Source organism: Lepisosteus oculatus, chromosome 8, assembly GCF_040954835.1.
Source record: "Lepisosteus oculatus isolate fLepOcu1 chromosome 8, fLepOcu1.hap2, whole genome shotgun sequence".
Classification (NCBI taxonomy): domain Eukaryota; kingdom Metazoa; phylum Chordata; class Actinopteri; order Semionotiformes; family Lepisosteidae; genus Lepisosteus; species Lepisosteus oculatus.
In genome coordinates this window covers 28,579,167-28,605,149 of record NC_090703.1, presented here as the reverse complement: position 1 = coordinate 28,605,149, position 25,983 = coordinate 28,579,167, and the positions used below count along the sequence as shown (strand labels likewise).

The 25,983-nt window shown below is 38.5% G+C and overlaps 1 protein-coding gene across 1 annotated transcript in view; it reads right to left on the bottom strand.

The window, feature by feature from the left end:
* tsc22d3 (TSC22 domain family, member 3) overlaps window positions 1–19,208 on the bottom strand; it is a 107,199-nt gene extending 87,991 nt beyond the window's left edge. The window contains exon 1 of the mRNA XM_006632663.3: window positions 18,445–19,208. Within this exon, the coding sequence (XP_006632726.3) occupies window positions 18,445–18,761 (317 nt within the window). The 5' untranslated portion in view covers window positions 18,762–19,208. The remainder of the gene's footprint in view (window positions 1–18,444) is intronic.
* Window positions 19,209–25,983: the final 6,775 nt, after the last annotated feature.

The following is a 25,983-nucleotide window of genomic DNA, read 5'->3' as shown; positions in this document are numbered from 1 at the left end:
TATGGCCTCCATAACATTTCACAGAATAGAACAATAATTTAATAATAATAATAATAATAATAATAATAATAATAATAATAATTGCTTACACTTATATAGCGCTTTTCTGGACACTGCACTCAAAGAGCTTTACAGGTAATGGGGACTCCCCTCCACCACCACCAATGTGCAGCATCCACCTGGATGATGCAACGGCAGCCATAGTGCGCCAGAACGCTCACCACACATCAGCTATCAGTGGGGAGGAGAGCAGAGTAATGTAGCCAATTCATAGATGGGGATTATTAGGAGGCCATGATTGGTAAGGGCCAATGGGAAATTTGGCCAGGACACCGGGGTTACACCCCTACTCTTTTCGAGAAATGACCTGGGATTTTTAATGACGACAGAGAGTCAGGACCTTGGTTTTACATCTCATCCAAAGGACGGCGCCTGTTTACAGTATAGTGTCCATTTGGTACAAATTTGTCTTATAAATTATTATATGCACTTTTCTAAAAGTCAATTTAATTACTTTAAGGGCTTAAGGGTTGAATTCTAGAAACACCAGGGTTTGTTCTATTATTAAAAAGGATTCATGAAAATTCAGGATGTCCCAGTGCATCCCAGTGTGGCTGTCACCATTGCCTAAGGTCTTCTTATGTTGACAGGCACTCTGAGCTGCATCTGTCACAGTATCATAGAGAAATGTTGTAGGATGTGCTGTTGCACACATGGAATTTCGAGTGAGTAAGTGGAGCAATGACAGCAGATTTGGAGCTTTCCCACAGACAATGCAGCAGTGGGACCATGTCGAAAGCATCAATCTAAGGAGAGCAAATTTACCTTGAGAACATCAGTGCTTTTGAAGACTTGTGTCAATCCAGGGCATTGGAAAGAAATGTTAAATATGACTATGGGCAATCTTTTCAACCTGTAATACTTAATGGTCAGTCTATAGAGGTTGTGGAGAGTTTAAAATACTGGAAACACATTGATAAGAGGTTGAGTTACTCTAAGAATACAGATTATATTTTTAAGAAAGCAAATAAGAGGGTGTTTTTAATTTTAGGACTTTAGGTTTTTAGTGTTAATCAAAATGTCCTAGAGATGGCCTCATTGAGAGTATTGTGGCACTTAATATGACAGGGTGGTATGGACATCTAGGTATGAAAAGTAAAATCAAATTGTCTAGGATTGTGAGATAGCCAAGAAAAATAATTGGAAACAGCAGACCCAGCCTGTTCATATCTACCACAATTTAGTTCTCCGAATGGCTAGGAGCATGACAGTTGATCCCACTCATTCACTTTCCTCATTTTGTAATGCTGTGATCAGGGAGATGGTTTACTGTACCAAAGTCATGTAAAAGCAAGACCTTTGTTCCCTGTGCAATAAAACTGCTGCTTAATGTACGCTCCAAACTTCTAATTAATTTATTTATCTGACATCTACTGTTGCTACAATTTTATGCACCTGTATTAATTTTATTTGACTGATTTTTATGTTTTGTGTGTTCCATGTTTGATGTCCTTTTTGTGGAAGAAACCCAAAGAAAAAGTTCCACATTTATGGACAATGACATATCTAAGGCCTTGTCCAAAATGCCCTAATGCCTTGTCCTAAGCTCTTTTCCAAGTCTGCACTTCTGTGCACAAAAATGTGGGAATGCACCATTATAAAAAGGGTAATGACATCACATGATATCACACCTTGGTTATGGCTCAAAGTGAAAATGCCTTCTGTTGTTGCTGCTTTCATTCTGCTTCTTTTCCAGTGCCTTAGTGCACACCAGCAGATAATTTTTCATTGTTTGTATATATCTCCACTTGGAGTTTAATGAAGGTGAATATCATCTTGTCTGTTCCAGTAAAAAAGGAACAGACAACGAACTAACTAGATAACTCTCGCGGATGTCGGAAAGGACAAACCATGGAATGACAGGAGAGCGAAAAGACCCTATGCGTAGCAGTGAGAAGGGGGTTAGCCCGGGCTCAGCTGTTCAGGGAATGCCGTAAAGAAACCTATGCCCTCAGGTAGCAGACTTGGGGCGACCTGGTGCTAGGCGGGTTTCAGGACATCTGAATGTCAAACGCTGAGCGCCGGCAGAATGAAAGACCTGGAAATATATAACCCTAGAGAGAGAGAAACACCGGAAGGACAGCAAAAAAAACGGAAATGAGAGACAGGACAGAGAAGGAGCCTGACAATTACTAAAAATGGTCGAAATAAGCTAAATAAAGTAAACTTGGAAATACCTTTGACTGTTTATTGAAACGTTTGTACTTTTAAATATGTCTTTCCATGCACAAACTACACAGTAGACAAACGAGAATTCATCAGTTGAAATGGCGTAACGAAATAATAGCTTTATGGCCACACTTTATGCCTAGAATAGATATAATCTAAAGGTGCCAAATGGAATTTTATTTTTGCATAAAATATTACGTTTTTAAACGTGTCATATTTCATGGCAACTTCTCTCAGCTTTAAGGCTAGAACATGAAAGGTCAGCATTTCTCAAAGAAATCTGGAATAAATCCTAATGCAGACTCAAGAAAAGGTACATAAAGGGTTCATTTGGGGCACTCATGAGCACCCTTCTGAAACACAAATTAGAAACGGGACACCCTAAGCCCTTGCAAACCAAAGTGGCAACATGCATACAGAGGGCACAAGATCGCTAGTGATGAATCTCACTATACACGTTGGGTGTATGTTTGCACACGCCAAGAAAGGATTGTTTGGAAGTAGGACTACCGATTTTCTGTCTGAATTTTGTGTTATTTTTTATCTTCTTTATTTTTATGGATAAGTCAATGAAAAACCTACCCAGATGGGATCAGCATTCGTTTGAGAATTTCACAAGGACAAAGATCCTGGTCGATGCACTTGTCTCAGTGTAAAAATGTATTGGTTAGGTAAGGATGGTGGTGTGCTGTAGTACATAAGTTGGTACAAAATGGATTTGTAGTTGATGGGACTCTGATCACCATGTTACCGCTGGCAGGACAGGTGAAAAAATAATCATGTTGAACATTCAGCCTTTCCTGTGGAACAACCTGTGATCCTGTGTTAGTGTTAGTGAGGAAACTCATCAGGCAGGCCAGAGGTCACAATGATCCCTTGGGCTGTAAGCTCCCAAATTGAAATCTCATTCAGGAAACGATTCTATATGATTTGGAATAATGTCATTGATGATTTAAACATTATGTTATGTTGTATTTATCACTTCAGAGTAAATGAAATGTTTTAAATGTGGGCAGAAAAAACACAAGGCAAGGGTATGTAAAGAGCAAGTGTTACGCATTCCACTCGCACCTCTGTTCCTTCTTGCATTCCCACGCGCACACCCTGTAAAACAAGCTCACGCCACAAGTAAACGCCAATCACCTTTCTCTCCCGTCTCTATTTTAGTTCTCCTTTTTCCTCACTTCCCTGCTCACTATTGCAGATTCTCTTTGAGCTCCCTAGTGCGCGTTTATCTCTTGCTTTTCTCCAGTATTTGATCTCCTTGCCTGCTTCTCGTTTTCGATTTCACCTTGTGTTTTGGATTGCTGCTTCCTCATTGTACTTCCATGTTCTGACCTACTCGCCTGCTTCCTGGATTCGATTTTGCCTTGTGTTTTGGATTGTTGCTTCCTCGTTGACTCTCTGTGTTCTGACCTACTCACCTGCCTCCTGGTTTTTGGTTTTGTCTAGCGATTCAGCTTAGTGTCTTTCTCTGAGTCTTGAGTCCTGCACAGGATCCTTTTGCCCTATCAGCCCCACTCTTACAGCAAGAGGGTGAATGCCTCCCTCACAGGGAGAATCTGTTCTAAAGGATGATGTTTCTGCATCCGCAGTACTTTACAGGGAGCTTCGTTAGGTTTAGAAATACAAATTGAACCAGAGGTGCAGGGGGAGGAACAGGGTGATCTAGAGGAAGGTAATGAAATCCCTCATCAGAGTGAAGAAGAGCAGGTTGCTTTTTCTGGGGAAGTGGTAGAAGAAGAGGATGTGGGTCATAAGGAAATGGGAAATTATTAGTAGGAAAAGAAAACAAAATCAAATACTGTGGTGCAGTAAACCAGGATAATATTTCAGAATGTGTTAAGGAAATTGAAAGTTCAGGCTTAGGAGAGAGTGGTGGTAGGATCAGTGTGACTTAAGAAAGCTCAGGGAGTGATGGAGATAATAGAAACAAATTTTATTCTTTGTATGAATTAACTGGAAGTCAGCAGATGAGAGGAGGATACAGCGCAGAGCGTGTTCGTGTGTATCTGGATATGTCTTCGTGGTCTTCAGTTATTTGTGATTTCTGTTCAGCAATGCTCCTGCTTAGGACATGGAAAAAAAGACTGTGATAGGTTAAGAAAAATTAGGAGTAAACTGTGAAGTAACCTTAAAAATAATGAAAATGTTTAAGTGCTCTAAGTTTTTTTGGTTAATGTGTATCATTGGTAGCTTTTCCATAGCTCATCAATGCACAATCTAAGACTAATTATGTAGGGACTCTTACTGTCAACAGGTAGAAAGAAACTCTTTTTGAGTGAGAACTTAGAAAAGATTAAGTCTCACCTTTTTGCAAGAGACTCACACTAATATCACAAATCAGGCAGACTGGTTTAGTTAGTGGGTGCACAACTATCTTCGGCCATGGCTCCAATTTTAGCACAGGTAAATATTATTTGCCAGGAATTTTATTCCAGACTCTTTTTAAGTGGTGGAGGTGATAATAGGGTGGCTATTAAAGGTTTAAGTGTGTAGGGAGTGAGTCTTGGTTTTGTAAACATTTATGCTACAAATGATGGGAGGGAGATAATTTATTTTTAACACAGTTAAACAGTGTGTGAAGTCTGAAAAATTGGTCATTTTTAGCTGGGGACTTTAACTGTACTGAAATTGGACAGGAATGGCTCAGAATCTTGACAAAGGACCTAGGCACAGTGTTATTTGTATATGAACTAGTTGATGTGTGGCAGTGGATGTGTGTTATCAACTTGCCTTCTAGACATTACATTTGGGTAAAAATTGCTCCTGGTCTCGTATTCCTAGCCAAACTGAAGAGAGTTTATTGCTGTTCCCATCAATTATACTTACTCCCTTGTTCTATTTACCCAGTTGGCTTTTCAGACCACAGTATGGTGTTCCTTCATTTTATTGTTTCTTTACAGTGTTAATTTAGTTGCCAAAAATTATGCCGAAAATGTTGTCAAGGATCTGTTTTTTATTTTAGTTAACAAAGACAAAAATAAAATTTATCCACATTGACGATAATGATGACTAAATTGCTTTGTATTTTTGTTTGAGTGAATTAGGATGAGAGTAAATGACCTGTTCGACTAAAACTCATACTGAAATGAATTTTGTTAAATGAGATTCACTTTTTGCACATTTACTTTTTGTCTAGCAAACAGCAGGCTTGCTGTAATCGGTATAATCCCAGGGCTGCGGCTGAGTGTGGACTGCGTGGTGCCTCGGGGCTATTCATGTGCGAGAATCACAACCATCGGGTTATGCAGTTTTCTCTCCTCTTTTCTTCTCTAATTGTCCCTAATTTCCAACCAGTCATTTCTGCACATCATGTCATTATTAAGTGACTGGTACCCAGATAAACAATAATTAATATAATCAAATAGATAACCGGATTCTTATTTTAGTGCCTGATTTACACAGCAGTGTAGTGGTGTATAATGGCTGCTATGTGTCACCTGGATGGGTGATGTACTTGAGTGATAGATGAAACAGCAGATGTAAAGTGCTTTGGGATGATAAGTACTATATAAATATAAGGGCTGTAGTGGCAAGGCTTATTAAAAATACAGGAATTAAGTTTGCTGCTCCCTTGCCAGTCTCTCTCTCCCTCATCTCAGTGGTGCTGGATACAGAGAGGCCATTCCATTTGGTTCACATTTAAGGTGTTTTCTTGTCTGATTGAGTTCCCTGATAAGGCACAGCTCCAAAGGCTGAGATTCACCAGCCACCCTAATAAATGGTCATCTCTGGCGCCTAAGGTTAGCCCAGCAGCAAGCCTCGTGAACTGTCAGTACCCACCGCAAACGCTTGCCTGATCAACGAGTGAACTACCGTCGGAACTGTCGACAGCTGAATATCAGTATTCAGGACTAGCACTACATCAGGAACGAACCGGTCTTCTTCCCGTCTAAAGAGTGTGATTTGCTTGGAGCACATTGCTTGGAGAGAGCCCACTGCCACCGCGTCGCAGCAGGAATCTCTCCCTCCTTCCCCCCCGCCTCACGCCGAACCAGGGCTGCCTGGCACTGGACCAGAGGACGCCGATTGGACGAAGCAACAGCCTGCTGCTGTTCCTTTGTGTCCTTGGGAGATCTGAATCCACACAGATTGGATGAGTATTAAACATTCTGTATTATAGCTCGAGAATTCAATTGTTACCTCAACCTCAGTTGATATCAATTTAATTTCTATGAGTGATGCACTTGCCTTCGAGTATCTAGTGTAGAAGTTGTAATCAAAGTTCATTAACGAAACTAAATAAATGAATGGAATACTGAATGTATGTCCTTCTTGGGGTTTGTAACTCTTCATCATTTTATATATATACCTTTTGTATTCTGCTAACCCTCACTCTTAAGATCTGTTATGTTTGTGTGCACATTTTATGTATTAAGAAATGTATTGTCGTGTATTAGTATCCGTGTGTGTGCGTTGCTGAGTTCTTCTGCAAGGTCAGTTTTCTAATAGTCATCAAAGAATCATTTTGTGACTTACTGCTACAATTAATAATTGTCCCAATTAATGCACAAAACCCCTCCAGGTGGAATGCTGATTGTTGATAATATAAAGTCATTTCAGAGCCATACAGTAACCTCTGTTAGAGGAGAGATGCATACAAAAATAAGTCTCAGCCCTTAAATATGTTAGACTGCCTAGTTCCCTCGTCAGAAAGGGAAGACCCTAAACAATCTTTCCCTAGATTAATGTCATGATTTTTGCTATGAGGGGTTGAACATGATATTAATTCTATAGATAGATTAGTAAGGTGGAGGGTGATGCAATGGTTAGCATTGCTGCCTCACAGTCCTGGGGCTGTGGTTTCAATTCCAGACTTTCGGTGCTATCTGCAGAGAGTTTGTATGTTCTTCCAGTGTTCATGTGAGTTTCCACCTGGTGCTCCAAATTCAAAGACATACTGTTAGGTTAATTAGCTTGTTGGAAAACTGGCCCTGGTGTGAGTGAGTGTGTGTACTCTGCGATGGATTGGCATCCCATCCAGTGTGTTTCCGCCTTGCACCCATTGTTTGCTGGGATAGACTCCAGTTCCCCTGCAATTCTTTTTGGGATAAATGAAAGATTTGTTTCTTTGGTATGTGTTTTTGGAATGTTAAGTGCAGTACGATTATGAATAACTGATTGTATTGAGAGATGAGTTTATTATATATAGGGAGTAAGCATCATGAAAATTTCATGTATCACTTCCAATCTCCATTACATGGATAATAGTTTTAATCAAAAGCATGAAGCTCAACTATAGCCACCTTATGGTGAACATGAAACATGGCTTCAATCCATTAAAGTTAACAAAGTTTAAATTAACATTTTGATGAGCACTGAATTTGTGTTGTGAAGCCAAAAAGGAAAGTCAACCCAGGCCATTGCCTGCTTTAGCTTCTACTCCAATGAATATGTCAAGTTTACTCTTAGTAACAGGTTTTAGGTTTTTCTACTGAAGTACCACCCACCTGTGAAATACTGTCCCAAGTGAGAGCCTTTTTTAAGATGTATTGAAATGTATACAATGCAGCTTTAAACATTTTTGTCATTACATCACAAGTTAGAATACTTAAATTAATCATGAACACTCTGACCTGCTGTGGTGGTAGCTATTTAGCTGCATTCATTGCACAGGTTTTAATTTATACCAGCTCACATGGCAGGAAATTGTGCACCTTCAGTTTTCTTTTAGTATTGCAAAAAGATTTTCTCTGAATTCAACAGCCTTTTTGGACTGAAACAGCTGTGACATACGTGATGCTATCAGAGATTGTTGGGTCACAACCAACCATGACCTAAACCTTGTACTTCCCGAGAAAAAAATAGTAAAGTACTTTGGCCTCAAGTTTTTCACAAAACAATGTCCAAAAACACGCTCAAGTTTCCACATTCAGGAAGAATAATATAAACAGATTCCTACATAACATAAACACCAAAAGCTCCAATACTACTCACTTTGTTCTTTTTCCAACCAAAATAAATCAACACCAAAACCCACTCTAACTCTTTGATCCTTCTAAAAAACAAAAGACCCTGACTTGTTTTTGCCACACCCTTTTAACGCCATCAAGCAGACAGCTAATCCCTCATATCTGAGACTTTTTAGACAGGAAATAAGCAGGCCACTTCCCCATGGCATCTTGGCATATGTAGTTTCCATGTCCCCTACACAAGAAACTCCAAATATTTAAAGAGACAGGGTCAAAGAGTCTCAAAAATCTAGGCCCAAAGTACACTCCTTCTATGACCCTGCCCCACATTTTGTAACATATAATATTGTATAACTGTCAACCATATCCTGAGGGTTTAGCTATTAAGCATTTTACCTTTTATGGTGTAGATTAAACTGACCCAGGGACGCCAAATAATGTAGGGAAAACCGGTTCAGGGACGCCAAATATGTAATCATAGTGGCTCTCTGAAGGCACCAGTTCTGTAGGGTTTGGGCATTTACTGAGACAATTATTAATTGTAGCAGTAAATCACAAAGTTGATTCTTTTGATGGCTTTAGAATCCAACCATGCGACATAACTCAAACAACGCGCACACACAGGTACTAATACACGAGGATACATTTATTAATACATAGAATATGCATTTAAACCTAACAGATTTTATCGAGAGGGTTATCAGAATACAAAAGGTATATATTCAATCAGTTACAAAGAGTTACACATCAAGAGGACATACGTTCAGTATATCATTCATTAAGACCGTTTCGTAAATGAACTTGGTTACAACGTCTACATTAGATACTCAAAACGAGTACATAACTCTTAGGAATTAAATTGATATCAACTGGTTGGGATAACAATTGAATTCTCGAGCTGTAATGCATTGAAGTTGAATACTCATCCAATCTCTGGGGATTCAGATCTCCTGCGGGCACAAAGGAACAGTTGCAGGCTGTTGCTGTCCAATCCGCGCTCTCTGGCTCCGTGCCAGGCTGTGCTGTGCGGCTTGCGACGGTGCGCTGCTGATGCTCACTGTTGGCTTTAACTAGCAAAGTTTGTGCACAGGAGAAAAGATGACTGTGGGTCCCAGCAAGTCAGGAAGAGGACCGGTTCGTTCCTGATGAAGAGCTAGATCTGAATAGTGATTCAGCTGTCCACAGTTCCGACCTGTTCACGAGGCCTGCTGCTGGTTACTCTCTGGCAACCTCAACTCTAGACTCTTAGAACAAAGGAAAGTTCTGGCACTCGGACACACTGGCCGTTCCGTGGTTGTCCGGGCTTAGTCTCAGGATGGTCAGGAGGCGCGCTGCGAGAATGTCCTGCCCTTGGGAGCCTTCTGCTCCTGGGCCGTCCTGCCCTGGAATTCTCACAGAATCTTGTTGAATCTGAATCTGAATCTCAATCTCAATCTCAATCTCCCAGGCTCTCTGTGTTGCCTGTTTTTACCTGGGGGAACTTTAGCTCGTTGATTGGCTGAAAGTTCCATGGGCATCAGAGTCCCACGTGGGTTACTCGGCCCTACCAGTCCCTGATTGGTTGATCAAGGTGAGATATGAGTCACTTACTCCTGACACTTAGGAATGCAATCCAGATGTCCAACTCGCACTCCCTAAACAGATAGGCGCCAATGGATGACCATTGATCATGATAGCCAGGCTTAGCTAAGTGCATCCCCCTGTGGGAGCTGTCCTTATCAAAAGAAAACATCTTGCATGAATGGTTTCTCTGTGGCTGCACCACAGAGATGAACAGAGAAATGGGGCCTCATTTGGGAAGCTCAGAAACACTTAATTCTGCCTTATTAAGCCTCACCGCTACAATGGAAACCGCTGATAAGTTGTTAAAATTGTATCATTTCACCATTTTAACTTTAGTAAGTAAACAGAATACAGTCAAAGCCTCTTTGCATCAGTACAATCTGAGCAAAATGGACCATCAAAGTTGAATCATAGTTGTGCACCTACTGTAGATCATTTGTCTTTCGTTTCAGAGACAGAGCTGGGGAGTTTTCGGCAACATCTAAAGTGTGAGTTGTGTAAAGACTGAAGTGTTATTTACATAACTGAGATGAATGATAACTGTCTTGAAGACACTGCCTAATAAAAGCATCTGATACCTAAGCAGGTATTGCTCCTTTGTGGTGTATTTGTCAGATGAATGATTCTTTTATGTCATGGACACTTGCATAGATATAAAGGATCCCAGATGCCAAATTTAAATTTCAAACTCAGGCCATTTCCATTTTGCACTCATCCAGCAAAACCCAGCATGCTCAATGCTACAGCTTTTTATTGGAAAACACCAGACCAAAGCCCCAGGGCCTTCCTGAGAACAAAAGGAAAATTGTCCATTTGCCTACTTTATGTAACCACTTTTTGCTGGAAATGAAGATTTGATATAGGCTGTGTTCGTCTTACAGAATATTATTTGCGAACCAGGAGTTAAGCTGATATGAAGAAAACTACCCTGCCGACATTCATGACATTTTAAAGCGTCAGAGTCCCATCATCTATGTGCAGAAATTGGTGTCAAGCCAAGACTTTGATTTCATGTGCAGGCACTTACAAATTAAGAGGACAGTTACTTTTTGACCCATGTAGTTTTAAAATGTTTCCCTTCTGCTTTAATTCTGTTTGCATTATGTAATGGTTCTTCATCACTAGATTTTAAGTATTGTGGAACTATAAGGAGCCTTAGCATATAGATTTCATTGTGCAGCATAACATAAAGCATTTAACAAAGCACATTAAACCAATGTAGCATTTCATGGCTTGGTCTTATACAGGTAAATAATTGCACTCCTGATGTAGACATTCATGTACAAGTTATGGACGTGATGTGAGTAAACTGGACAAAATTGCTATAACTGGGGTAGTTCTTTTAAATGTGCCAGGATTTTAACGTTCTGTTTTCATTGGCATATTTCATTAATAGCTGAATTGGCCCATTTTATTGAGCTATATTTAAATACATGTGCTTAAATTACAAGTTCTAATTTGTTAGGGACAGCTGATTCAGAAAAAGTTTTATAATAAAATTATTCTAATTAAAATCAGGAAATAGGAGAAAAAGACTGTGGTATTTTGCTGGATATAGTAATTGTCTAGTGTAATGTAATTAGTAGTGGTTCTTTAAGAGATCCAAAACTCTATTTTGACTATAAATAGGTGTTTAGAAGTGATCATTGCAAATGCATTAGAGCCTATACAAAAAAAAATTCCATACATGGCACAATGACTATTTCTGATAAGGTTATCCCTGCCTTTCAGGTATTCCTGAAGTGTCACATATAACAAAGGTGTCTATCTCCCTATGCAAATATTATGAGTATGATCAGGTCAGGTCCTACAAGTGGAAGCACCTTTCAGCTTCACCTCAGGTAGATCTCATGTATAGCTGAAAAAAGACAGTGGAAACAAATCATAACATGCACTATTGCAAAACCAGAATTCTGATTAATGTTTAAGACTGCAATACAGAGAAATATGTTTCAGACACGCTAAGCTTGATTGGTCTGATTTAAAGTGATATAACATGTCAGCACATGCAATCCCCCCTCCAGATATTTGCCTCTGAAAACTTAAACTAGAACAATTTTAGTTGCATATATGAAGGAATCAAAAACTTAAGGAATCAAGAGAATTATTTATAATATAATTGGAGACATTTTATTATATTATTTAGATTCTGCACTTATATTAAACCCAGTCCCTAATAATGTTGATCTGCAATGAATTTTTTTAATTCAGTTCCTCATAATTCCTGAATTCTCAACATGGCAACAGCCAACAACAAAAAGTGTCTAATTAACAGACACTTCAATAAAACATCCATCAATCCATCCAATCCACTTTACCATACAATACAGAGTCGCAGGTGAGTCAGAGCTTGTCCTGGCCAGCCAAGGGGCCCAAGGCAGGACACAGTAAAATATTAACAATAAAATAAATGACATGTACAATCTCTAGGCAACAGAGAGGTGTATTTTAATTAATTACCAAATTAAATCAGGCAAAGAAAGTAATTGTCAAACTCAGTCAAACAAACATGTGTTATTAATTAGAGAGTAATTAGAATAATAGCATTGACAGACTAGAGGTATCTCTCTTTAGCTCACCAGGCTGGGTCCCTGCTGAGTGACGCAGGAGTCCCGGGTTCGAGCCACCGACAGTGGGGGGCCAACCTAATGTGGCAAGGGCACCCACCTGAGCCCCTGTTGCATTACATTCTCCCCTGCTTAACTCGCTGTCCCCGGCAAAGGGCGATCCCAACCCACTCTGACACCAATGTAATGCAAAAAAAGGGGGCTCAGGAGGGCACTCTTGCCACATTAGGTCAGCCCCCCACTGTTGGGGGCTCGAACCCAGGACTCCTGCATCATTCAACAGGGACCCAGCCCGGTGAGCCAAAGAGAGATCTCTCTACAGCCCAGTAGCTGTAGTCCTGCTATCACAGGGAAGGGCAGCGACGTCACCGCTCTGGTAAGCCGGCTCTTACACAGTACCTGTCGGCCGTAAGCATTACAATATCATTCATTTAGACCATTTCGTAAATGAACTTGGATTACAACTTCTACACTAGATACTCAAAACAAGTACATCACTCATAGGAATTAAATTGATATCAACTGTGGTTGAGGTAACAATTTAATTCTCGGGCTGTAATGCAGAAGGTTGAATACTCATCCAATCTGTGGGGATTGAGATCTCCCACGGACACAAAGGAACAGTGGCAGGCTGTTGCTGTGTCCAATCGGCATTCTCTGGTCCAGTGTCAAGCAGTGCTGTTGCGGCTGGAGGGAAGTGGGAGAGATTTCTGCTGCGATGCCCAACAACTTGGGATGATACTCTCCCATGGAATCTCCCAGACAGTAAGGCGCCAGAGATGACAATTTATTAGGGTGGCTGATGTGTCTCAGCATTGGGAGTTGTTCCTTATCTGGACACTCTATCAGCTAGGAAAACACCTTAAATGTGAACCAAATGGAATGATATCTCTGTATCCAACACCACTGAGATGAAGGAGAGAGGGACTGGCAAGGGAGCAGCAAACTTAATTCCTGTATTTTTTATGAGCCTTGCCGCTACAGGTGTATAAAGTAAAAAGAAATGAATAATTAACAAGCAGTGTGTGTGAAATATTAACACACTCTTACTAGTGTTTACTAAGTACAATTAAAATAAATTTAATATATTTGTTTAAATGGTTGGGTAATAAGTAAACAAAGACTGAGTTTGGACAGTCCTTTCTTATGAAATGGTGAGAAACCTCATATGTTTGGCATTCATCATACATTAAGTGAAGTGAAACAAAAATTATAAGTGAAGTCAAAACTTATAAGTGGTAAGTGAAACAAATTATTCCAAAGTAGTTTTCAGAAAATGAATAAAACATAGCTGTTCCTCATCAGTATGGAAAGGATAACAAGACAATTTCTAACCATTAGAGGGTCCATACATCCACTGCCAGACAGATAGTCTACAAATGGAAAATATTCACTATATTCTTTGAATATATGCTAGTCAAAAGTTGAACTTTTTTGCTACAATGAGAAACGTGGTAAAAACTACACACTGTCTTCCAGAAACAAAAGTCTTATCCTGACCGGTGGATAGAGTATCATGGTTTGGGGCTGCTTTGTTGCCTCAGCAAACAGAAGGCTTTCTGATAAATTCAGCATTGTATCAGAAAATCATGGGGGAGTGTCAGGTCAAGCTGAGACAGAAGTGAATCTTAGAGCATGACAATAATCCTAAACATATAGTGGAATAGCTGAAGAAGAAAAAATGCATTCTGGATTGTCAAAAGTTAAGACCTAAACCCCTTTTGAAATATTATGGTAAGACCTCAAGCAAGGTGTTCAAGGAAGGAAACCCTTGAATGCCACCAGACTGAAGCAATCTAATCTACTGTAGCTGAGATATTTTCAGCTCAAGGAGGTGCCAACAGTTACTGAATCCAAAGGTTTGCATACTTATTTACATGAGAAAATTTATTATTGGGTCATTTTTTAAAATTAAGTAATCAAATATATCTTACGTATTTGTGTTTTACATTTAGGATTGGTGACAGATATATCAACCACAATATACGGATTTTGCACAACTAAAGCTTAAGGCTTTGAAAGGAGAAGAGAGTATCTGGTTCTTTTTATTCACTTAGTTGCAAGCGATTTATTGAATTAAAAAGATACTACAAAAGTGGCAGACATTTCATTTCAAGAATATATGTGTTGTAGTGTTGTTTTTCATTGTCATCTTACAAAAGGCATTAAAGAGACCACTTTATGCTAAACTAAATTAGGTTTTTGGAAGTTTATCAATTACATTTTGTTTTTAACCATTTTTAGAAAATGAAAATGACAATATACTAAAAACACTGTTTCCTGTGCTGAATTTTGGTTCTATGTGACACACCTGCTATCATGATCGTCATCCCTCCTCTAGAGGCACCTACCTTTTTCGTTGTGTTCCCCAGCCTTATTTTCCCCAGCTGTTTCCTATTCCCTTTTCCCTATTTAAGCCCGACGTCACCATAGATCTGGGCTCAGCTTTGGAAGACGGACGCCCGGTAGCCCGCCTATCACCGGGCACAGGAGTTGCCTGATGGCATAGGCTTTACCATGGCATCCTGACCTCTGAGTCTGGGGCTCGGAGCACCTTGCCTCATTATTATTTTAATCTTCCTTGCTCCTGGTTCCACATTCCCGTTCCCTGTTTCACTGTCTTTGTCTTGGATGGACCTCCCGGATTTGGATATTGGACAGTACCCCGGTTTCCCCTCTGAACTGTTTTGTGCCTTCCCTGATCTCCTTCTCCAGACTCTTCTGGATTATACCGTCTTGCATAGGGTCTTTGACAACCCATTTCATGGGAGTCAGAACTGGTTACTGTGTCACCTCCCACCATGCAGGTTATAAGTGCAGACTGGTCTGGTTTATTTTGTTGTCAGTAAAACAGCTTAATTTAACCTTACTCTAAATTTCTAAATTTTCATAAGGAAGTAATTATACCTCAAACATCAATGGGAAATTCTAAAACACAGAGAGATGGCATTTGACAGAGGAGGTTTCAAATTGAAACCATATTATATAAGTGGTATACTTAAGTTTAAGCAACCAAAACATCTCTGTACAATGATGGTGTCATTTTAAAGTAGTCTGCAGCAGTTAAATGAAATTTGGATGTAAGATAAGATCTAAGATAATAATTCTCCAATATTTAAACCTAAAAAATAATCAAAAATTATAATATTTTTTTCTTAGATAGGTATAACATGATAAAATTCATTTTAACCTGTCCATTGTGGTGCAATGTAGGGAGTATCTGGTGTGGGGGGCAGAGCTCCGGATTAAGGAAGACGGGTTGCCGCGGAAACCACACCTGACATGATTAAGTGAATGAACGGCAGGTGTAGAAGTGGTACCAAGAAGTACTTCCTGGAGGGAAAAAAAACAATCAGGACTTAAGCCTTGCTGTCGCTGCAGTGGTGAAAGGACAAATGCGGAGGCTCTGCTGTGAGAGAGCCGGGCTGAATCATAACTAGCGGGTGTGAGACGCTACTAGTTGGGGCGATGTTAGAAGGGCATGCAGCCATGTACAGCATGTGTGAGCAAAGACTGGAACAGCCGCTGTAGTAACCCAGTGACGGTGTGGAGAATAACGACAATTCCGGAGGGGATTGTGGACAGGAATAGCCTGAGAGGAAAAGAGTGAAAACGTCAGTCTGGAATGCGACTGATACAAGAAACGGAGCTTTATGAGATCGTCGAAAGATTTAAAGGGACAGCATCCTGCTAGGGTTTGAGAGCCGAGCTGTCGTGTCCGCTGTATGAGTGAGTTGTGATTTGATTAGTGAGTGTGTGTGGACCAGAGTGGGTTGTGTGGTAGAGGGACCCTCCCTCTAGCAATACATTGGTATCGGGGAAGTGAGTGGGGTCTATCTAGCTGCACCCTCTGGGAGATGGGCACAGTGAGGTGTGTTGGCAGCTGCATGGTGTAACAAGGTGATGTCTGGGCACAATGTGAGGTGCACTGGCAGCTGTAAGTTCATAACCTAAGGGCGTGAGAGGGAGGCGCCAGAAAGGTTGTGAGTGTGGGTGTGTTAGAGAAGGACAGTGTGTTGGGTCTCGGCACTGTGTGTAGTGCCAAAGAGACTTGGTGATGTAGGTAGTTTCTGTCTGTGTAACACAACCTGGAGGCGTTAGGAAGAGGATGTCAGGGCTGGAGGCAGATGTGGGAGTCCAAAGCACTGGTTGAGTATGAAACAGTGACCTAATGGAGTAGGAGCAGGAGGCTCCGTGTTGTGGTCTGGAAGCAGGAGGTTCCTAGCAATGAGGACAACAGGATGAACTTGGTGAACTTGAGACTCTGAAGCTAAAGGGCCCAGAAGTAATGGAATATGGAGTTATGTATGCTGTTACCCCCATGAGGGCATCAATGTGATCACTACTCTCGGAGGAGAGTGTGTGTAATAAAGATAAGGAACCTAAAAGAGCTTATAAAGGGGTGTAACAGGGGAGAATGGGAGCCTGACCACGCCCTACTACCACCTGTCAACTACCCCTATGGCACCACACCATGTATAAAGTTTGCACATCATTTTAAACAAACTTTATCTTTTTAACTGTTTATGCAAGACAATTAAACTAAGGCTTGTCAAATATGAGAGAGTACTGTTCAGCTTAGACAGCTGTTGTGTTTCTTTCTGTAGTGTGGAACATAATTTTCTTGCTTCAGGGCATGTAGCAGAATGCATACATAAAGATTTACTAACAATAAAAATACAATTGATTATATAAAAGAAAGGTAATTCAGATAATAAAGTCTAAAAATTAATGGGCCATCAACATTTTAATAAAAACGAATGAATAAAATGAGACAATATACCTTGTATACATTTTTTTTCTTGGGGAAAATCTTATTTAGTATTGCATTTATTATATATTTTCCAAGAAATTGTGGAAAGGCTGCTAAAATGAATTAAACTGGTTACATAAAAGAAACAAACTTTTTTCTTTACTGGGTTTGATGCTTAAAAGTGTGGACTAGACTGTGATCTGTTCCTTTTTCCTTATGGAACATCAGTTCTCTGTATGATTTATTATTATTTCATCATAGTTTTCTCATGTGACCCAAGTCAGTGTATTTTTATGGTAGAACAGAATATATAGTGAAACAAGATACATTTAAAGGAAAGTGATACATGAAATAATGCAGCTGCTGTATCAGCAAATATTCTCTGAAATCATATTTCTGTTTGCCATACTATAGTATGCATTTTAGTGTATTTGTTTTCATGTTGTGTTTACTATACATATTGTTTATGTAGGGATAAATGCAGTTACATGATAATTATGTCACTCAGGTACTAAGGATTTCTTTTGTTAACATAGATATTCCATTGTTTAAAAATGGTTTTCTTGATGTTTCTTTTTAATACACTTGGTCGTAATAAGTGTACAAATGATCTGACTTCATATTTATTAAACAGATTGCATAAGGATTGCACTTGTCCCAACACATCTAGACAATATGCAGCTTCAGTTTCTCTTCAAATACTATGTAATACAAACTGTAACACAACTTGCTAGGATGAAATCAGTTACAGTATCTTGAAATTGAAAAAAAGTGCACTACTTACTAAATGAGCCATAAAACTGATACACTAAACCACTACAGTTACATTCCGAAATATACAAAAGAAAGCATAAAGAGAACCATATGGTATAACTAGTGTTTTTAAGATGCTTGTTAATTTTTTCCCAGTGTTGTGAATTATAAACACTGCATTACTATTTTAAACAAAAAACAATTATTAAATTGCAGTTTAAGAAATCTGACAGTCAGTGGAAATCATATTTTTCAGACAAAGTCAAAGTTCTGCCATTGATTTACTGCTGTGTTAAGTCTCATAAAAAAGATTTCCCTATCATTGACAGTGATGAAAAGAAACCTGCTTGCCTAACTATATAGTAAGAATAGCTACAAATCTTTGCTGTACGATAAGCAAATCTAATTCACAAAATTAGACAATATATATGGTTAGGAAAAAAAATTGCAACATTGTTCCATCAGCTTTAAAACCAAAAAGCCATGAACTCTTGTAGAAAATTACTGAGTCTCTTCTCTTACTAAACTATAGAATCACATGACTTAAAATGTGCATTCTAAGACAAAATTGTAATGACCTTAAAACAGACACAAATAAAGGCTAATTTGTCTTATTTACCACAGCAGGTGAGTAGACTTATGTGGTTATTTTGGAATGGCATACCTGTGAAAGAAGAGCAGGATGGAGAGCATTGTCTGATCGATGTTGCTGTTGCAGATCCCTTCATTGAGCAGGTAGCAAGGATCCCGTACAACCGATTCCAAGGAGTCCTGACGCATGATGTTATTCAGCTTGTCTGTGTTTAGGTTTTCAAACATGAGCTGGTCCCGTAGCTGCCGGAAGTTAGTGACCGTTGGACTGCCCAGGTTGCTGTTGCTGCGAGCCCCGGCCACTACTTCACACCCGTTGGCCAAGTCCTGACAACAGCTGCAGCAGTCCAGGCCAATGGGTGAACGACAATCTTCATCTGACATGATCATGCACCTGCTGGTCTGTAACTCTTCCAGAGAGAACCAGTCCTCTGTGAGGTCAGAGAATAAAAGAGCTGTTTTGTGAGATTGGTTTTCCTTTAGGATTGCATGTGGCAAAAACAGGTGTTTAACAAGCTGTGAAAATAACAGTTTCTCAAAGAACCATCCTGCCAGGATATCCTTACAACAAAACCATTCTCAGATCTTTCTTTTAATGTCCATTTTTTGTGCATTTGAAAAGCACAAGCACTAGCATTTCAATGAAGAAAATGTTTCACTGGAAAAACAGAAGCTGCTTTACAATTTTTCAGTTTAGCACTTTTTTTAGTACAGAAAACAGAAGAGCTGGGAGGTGGGGTAACCCCTGTGATTGGTAAAAAGGCTCTACCCAGCTCAGATATCTGGCCCTCCTCTTTTATTCTTCTTTTCTTCCTACCTCCACTTGACAACAATGCGAGGTGGGGAAAAAAACATGCAGCCTCCAAGAGCTGTAGCTGTAGCTGCTATTGCTACTACTTTCAGCTTTCAAGAGAGGTTATCCACAGGAGTTTGCTTCAGCAAAACATATAATTCTTGTACACCTGCATGACTAAAGATTAATTCTGAAAAGATTTTAAAAAGACTATAAATACTTAAAATGTATGTCTACAATTTCACTGTGGTGTAAGATAATGTATTGCTAGGGCTTCCTATCCAGATTGTCTATCTCTGAAACAGTGTGGTGCAGAGAAAGGAAGCCCCTCCCTGAGCACTGAGTTATGTTGTGCTCTTATCTCATTGGTTGGCTGTCTCTCTCTGGCATTTGCTCGGCTTACTCCTGTTGTCTGCTATCAGTAGGCTGTGTAGGCCATTTCTCAAATTGCTTTAGTGCTCAGAGCCACTGTTCTGAGGGAATGTAGCAACAATACTTGCCTGATTTTACTGTTTTGTTGCTTTAAAAACAAGATTTTTTCAGCAAGACTAGAATATGCCTTTAGAATGTAAAAGTCTGTGGAATAAAAGAATGTCAACATTTTCTTGAGCTTAGAACAATGGTAGAAAATTAATGGAAACATCATTGTTTTGTTAGAATATTTTCTTGCTTACTGTCTAGTATTAAAATACTTAGGCTCACCATTATAAAAAGGAAGAAGAAGATACCTTTTTAACAAAGAAAATCTAATCAATATTCACTGATGAATAAATATATTCAGCAACTTTATTTCTAAACATATTGGTTCAGGTTTTGTGGCATTGCTTGATATTCTGTATTTGAAAAAAACAATTTGAATTTGCAAAACGCATTTGTTTAACTGGGGTGGCACAGTGATTAATGGTGCTGGAGGTCTGGGACCAATTCCAGACCTGGGGTGCTATCCATGTATAGTTTTAATGTTCTCAATGCATTCACATTGGTTTTTACAGGGTTCACTGGTTTCTGCCTGTAGTGCAAACACACGCTGGTTTGTTAATTCTTCTTAGAAAATTTGTCCTGGTGTGTTTATCTGTGTCTGCCCTATGATTGACTTGTGATCCTTCTAGGGTGTGTGCTGCCTTGTGTATGTTGCTTACTAGGATAGACTGGATCCACACCCTATCCCCTTTTGCCGGATAAGTGTTTCAATTACTTGGTGAAAGTTAAAAACATCTTCCTTTTTTGTTTTCCTTTCTCGTGTAAAACGTTTTAGTTAGCACTAATAAAACGACAGGTTGTTCTTGATATGTTATATAAATAAATTCCATATATCATTCTTCAGAAAATTAATGTTACAGTCCAATTCAGAAGTTTTATCTGGCCAATGTGATCTTACAAATCATTTTTATGTTTACAAAGTTAAAACTCCATACTTTTCTGCTTGGGTTGAGACCTATTTAAATACTGCAATCTAATCAGTTGGTCCTATAAAGACTTTCTGTGCTAATTGCATTTTTCAAATATAATGGATAATATAATATAATAATTGGATTTGAGCAATCCAAATATAATTTTGTTTTCTTGGCCTAGATGTATATACTTGTAAAAAGGGCTTTAGAGTCTTTTAGAATCCTGTCTTCCTTTACGTATCTATAAAGGACGTATCTCACACCTGAAGAAGGTTTCACAGCCAAAACATTGTGTTTCCTCTCTTCTCTTTTCAGCATTGAATAAACCTATTGCTTGTTCCTATAGAAGTAGATAATAGATAGGAAACCCTATCAGAATAAAAAAATATATAAAAACATAACAATATACTGTATTCTAGAAGATTTTGTTTTTATCATATTTGTAATAAAACAAGAGAAAAGTTCAAATTAAATCAAAGCTTTGACCCACCCAGCTTAATAGCCTAGTATAACAGCTTTCCATGAGTTAACAAGACCTGCTGTCAACACAAATAGAGTCTGTGATATGAATTTGCCAGGTGGATGAAGTTTGGGAGTTCCAAGTCTAGACTTACCCAATCTAAATACCTATTTTATAAAGAAAAACTCTCCTGTTAATCCTTTTAGCAAGGAACTAATTTGATTCATTGTGTTCATTTTCTGATTTACATATCTTAAATCAGAATCAACCTTTCATACTTTTGTTTTCATTCAACTGTACTTAAATTTAATCACTGTAAATGAGCATAATTAATGATGTGCAAAGCAAACCAGCAATATAAAGGGACCCAAAATATTTAGTTTTTAACAATCTTTTTTATTAAAAAGTTTAATTACCAGGAATATTTGATAATTGGAGGTGTAGTTGATAGATGGTTACTCTGCAGAAGTCTGAATACATTTTGTGAGATCCGTGAAGTTGCCCCCCCCCCCATAGACAGCACAAATGATGAATCCCACCTCATTTGTTAGTGCTATGTTTGTGCCAATGAAAGTAACTTTCCAGCTGCTTTCGTTCCTGAGATATAACGTCATCTTTTTCAGAGGGTGACCTTGACCAACCCCCCTACAACATCGTAGGGGAACCGGACTGGTCTCAATCCTTAATGCTGCGTTGGTGCCGGTTTGTGCCCTTAAAAGTAGCATTTGTGCTGCTTTAATTCCAAAGATATAGCGCCTCGTTTTTCAGGTGATCGCGTTATCATGCACAGTGACTTTGACCTCCTGTGACTCCATCTACCGAGTTCACGTGCTCTGTTACTGGTACAACATAAACAATTCTGCAATTTTCTCTGTTTGCCCAGGTAGGGGGTGGGGGTTGATTTTGCTTTTAATACCAGTATCTTCTGTGCGTTTGTGTGAACAGGAAAATTAAAATTGTCACCATTATCATACCCTAAACAGAAGAGTTGGGAATGTAGCCTTAAAAGGCAAACAACAGCAAACAACTGCCTGTTCTTACAAAGAGGCTTTAACTAGCACGTCTCAATATTTCGTGGCAGTGTCCTTTTTAAAAATCTGAAGAAGTAATTGGTTTCTCATTGTGTCATTTTTAAATTCATATGTAAATCAAGGGCTGTTTAAAATTTCAACCCATCTTTCGAGCCACGTATTTAAAAAAAGTTAGGATTAGCAACTTTCTGTATCACAAGACCATTGTTTTATATATTTCTTATGTAAAAAAATCATAAATGTGAAACAGAACCAGGATTTTTTAAAGGGGACACTATGCACTAAGTTGACCCAGGTACCTCATTATGGAACTTCAAAACAAAATTGGAAACGGCACAATCCAGCACAAACGTAGCACTAATGAATGAGGTGGCTTTCATCATTTGTGCTGTCTGTAGGAGGGCCACCTTCACGGAGCTCATTTAGCATTATTCTGCTCATTTCACTCAGTCTTTTACCTAGTTTATGAAAAAACATATGATGATCTTCTACCAAAATGTAAGTCATTTTGTTTTAATCACGATAGATTTGTATTTCATAATGCAGAAAGGTGCCTTTTATCTTTGCATAGATTGGAAATGTAATGGATTAGCTACAAAATTACAATGGTGCATATTGGCTAATTATGTGTATAACTCAATGACAAACCATTTTTATTCACTCAAACTAAGCAGTGGTAATAACAATCAAAGTTCTTCAAATAGTAGAAAACACTTTGGGTTGTTTCAAACCATCTGGAATCAGTCCAGGTAAGAGCAACAAAACACATTATGGGGCTTAAGGGAAGGTCCTACAGGCTTAATGAACTGAACCTTTTTAGTCTTCAGCAGAAACGATAACAAGGGCACCTGATACAAGTATTCAAAATTCTCAAAGGCATTGAGAAGGTAAGCCCAGCAGATTTCTTCAGACTAAACAGTGAAACATGATCCAAAGGGTACAAGTGGAAACTATATGGAAGTACATTGAAAACAGAGAATATGAGGCATTTCTTTACTCAAAGGGTTAAGGAAGTATGATTTTTGGGAGTACCTAGAAACAAATGTATACATTTCTGGATCAATTGACTACTAAATACCAAAATAACTAGATGGGCCAAATGCCTTCCTTTCATATGCTCTTATATTCTTTTTCCTTGGCTTTGAGTAAATTGGTGATGCTCATAACATGCATACATTCGAACTCCCAATTGTGTGTAGCAGTATAAAGGTACACAATAATAATAATTCTCATGTTGTGTTTTTACGTTTTTCATTTTGAAGCCAGATAAAAGTTCTGCAGGTGACAAGCCTGTTTGGTATCTGTGTTAAAAAATACAACAGTCCAGTAGTTAAAGATCAGAAGGCTAATTACAAAGTTGTATGTTGATTAAAAACAAAAAATGTATCCCTGGCACATAATGTGAATAAAAGCAGGTCATCATCATGACCTGTAGAATTTACACTGATTAGCAAGAAAATACTTCCACTTATAAAAAGGACTCCTTTATAGAGATGGTAGGTACTTGCAAGCTAAACAAGGCAGTGTTTAATGGGTATTCCTGCGTTCTTAAAATTCTGAACTCTGAACAATTCTTCAGCAATGCAGTTGCAGCAATATACGATATGACTTGTATTACAAATTTTTGTTTTGCTCTATGTTGACATCTAGTGGAAGAACTGAAACAGCAAAATCCAAGTGAATTTCCACTAGTGCACATGTATTCTAACGTAGGCACATTATAACTATAACAGATATAGTTAAGACATGCCTAAATGTTTTTTTTATTTTTGCGTCTTACAAAAGGGCTTCATTATAATGGCTTCAGACTAACTATACTGCTAATATAGGATTTGGGAAAAGAACAGTATTTCATTACACAGAGATAGAAGCTCTGAGTGCCTCAATGAGACAGAGATCCTCCTAATTAATGAAGTATCTTTTCAGTATATTTTAACTTTTATCTACCATGCCCTGAACTGCAGATTAACTAATCTAATCAACGATAGCAAGAGTTGCAAACAAGATGCTTCAAACTTCCCTGTGTTGAAATTGTTTTTCAAACTAGACCTGTCTATAAGATCAGTGTTTACAAGAAGTTAGTTAATGTGAGATTTAACTCTTTGTCAGACACATTTGCATGGTAGTGTTAAGCGATTACATTTCTGTCTCCTAACAGTTATTATTTTTTTCTCTTGATTTCTTTGTTACATGTTGTTCAGTACAGAACAGGGAGTGGTTAGCAAGGAAAATATTTTTTGCACTGTTATTAATTGTTCATACATCTGCCAGAAACATAATTTGCAATAGCTTTTAATTACAGTTTTAGAATTCTCTGTATTACATGGTAAGTTTTGTATCCTTCCTGGGGTTTGTCTATACATATGTGTAGAAATCTGTGGAATGAAAGCAGCCCAGGCTTTCAACTGACTGTTTCTGGAACTGTATATTGTATATCAAGGACAGAATGGGAAACTTTCAGTGCTCCGCAGTGGTCGTTGCTACTTTTCATGTAAGTTTTTTTTTCAGTTTATACATGTTTGCTATCAATACATATGTAACTAATAGAGGTGTTCAGAGGACAGTTTCTTCTGTGATCTGTACTCCAGGTATTCATGTTCACGTTTGAGCTGGTCCCAATGTATCACCAGAGCACTCAAGTCCCAGAAAAAAGTTGTCAGTTTTGGGTAGGTTTGAGTTTGCCACAGTCTCTTCAACATGCTGTTTAGTTATGCCATCTATGATCTTGCAGCATTGACAGTGAGTGCAACATCACTGCTTCTATTGCTGCAACTCTGCAAAGCCAGCTCTCCTCTAGATTCTGCGGAGCTTGCATTTAGCTCTAAATAGCGCGTCTTTCAGAGGAAAGAGCTTATGGTCCTCACCACACCAGTATGAGCAAACAAAGATTAATTAAATTAATTAATATTAAAAACAAACTGAAACCTACACAATTTTAGAATACTTTTCCTGCAAAATTGATAACTGATTTCCATCAATTTGATACTGATAATTGTCCAGGCAGCATGTTGGCACACAGCACTTGATTTAATTCCAGACCTGCAGTGCTAATGGCATGGAGTTTACATGTTCTCCTTGTATTCGTGTGGGTTTTTTCCATGTGATCTGATTTCCTCGCACAAATTGAGACCTATTATTAACAGACAGTGTTTGGCTATCATGTCTTACCAAGGTTAGAAGTTGCTGGCTGTGAACACTCTACAAAGTTGTGAACTAATGTGAACAGATAGTTTACTACTCAAGCATCCAAGATACTGATGACACAAAGACATTGTTTCGTTGCTAATTGGGGTATATTGTTTTTTTTCTACATAATTTGTTCTTAATTTTCAGCACATCTGACATTAAGCAGGTTATATCACCTGTGCCCGATGAACTCTCTTACTAATGAGGTGATTTAGTATGTCACATGAGTATCTCACAGTGAGACATGTGTGATCAATTAATCAAAATTATGCCAAAAACATATTCACCCAACTGTGACACACTTGTTTGTGTTCTTCTCTTTTCAGCATGGAATAAACCTTTATTTTACTAATAGAATTTTGCAGCCTATGCATGCTGATGCAGCTACCTACTTGAACTACTGTAGGTCTAATTTTATGTTAAATAAAATACGGTTTTATATTTAAGACACTTCTTCAATTTGGAAAAAAAAAACATTCACCAAAGCTTTTTAAAATACATTTAAAAAGTTAATATCATAGAGTAAAGGTTGAACAAATTTGATAATTCTTTAGTTAGGTGTTCACTGAAAATAAACTTCTTAACAATAAAATGTACCTCATCTTAGCTAAGCAGTAAACTTCATAGAATAAAATTTCACAGAATAAAAGGAAATCTATGTATTCACTATTTCTTGTTTTAGACTGTGTTCCTTCAAGAACGTAGAACTAGGAATTTTTCGAACCCTGTGGCAAACCAATACATATAAAAA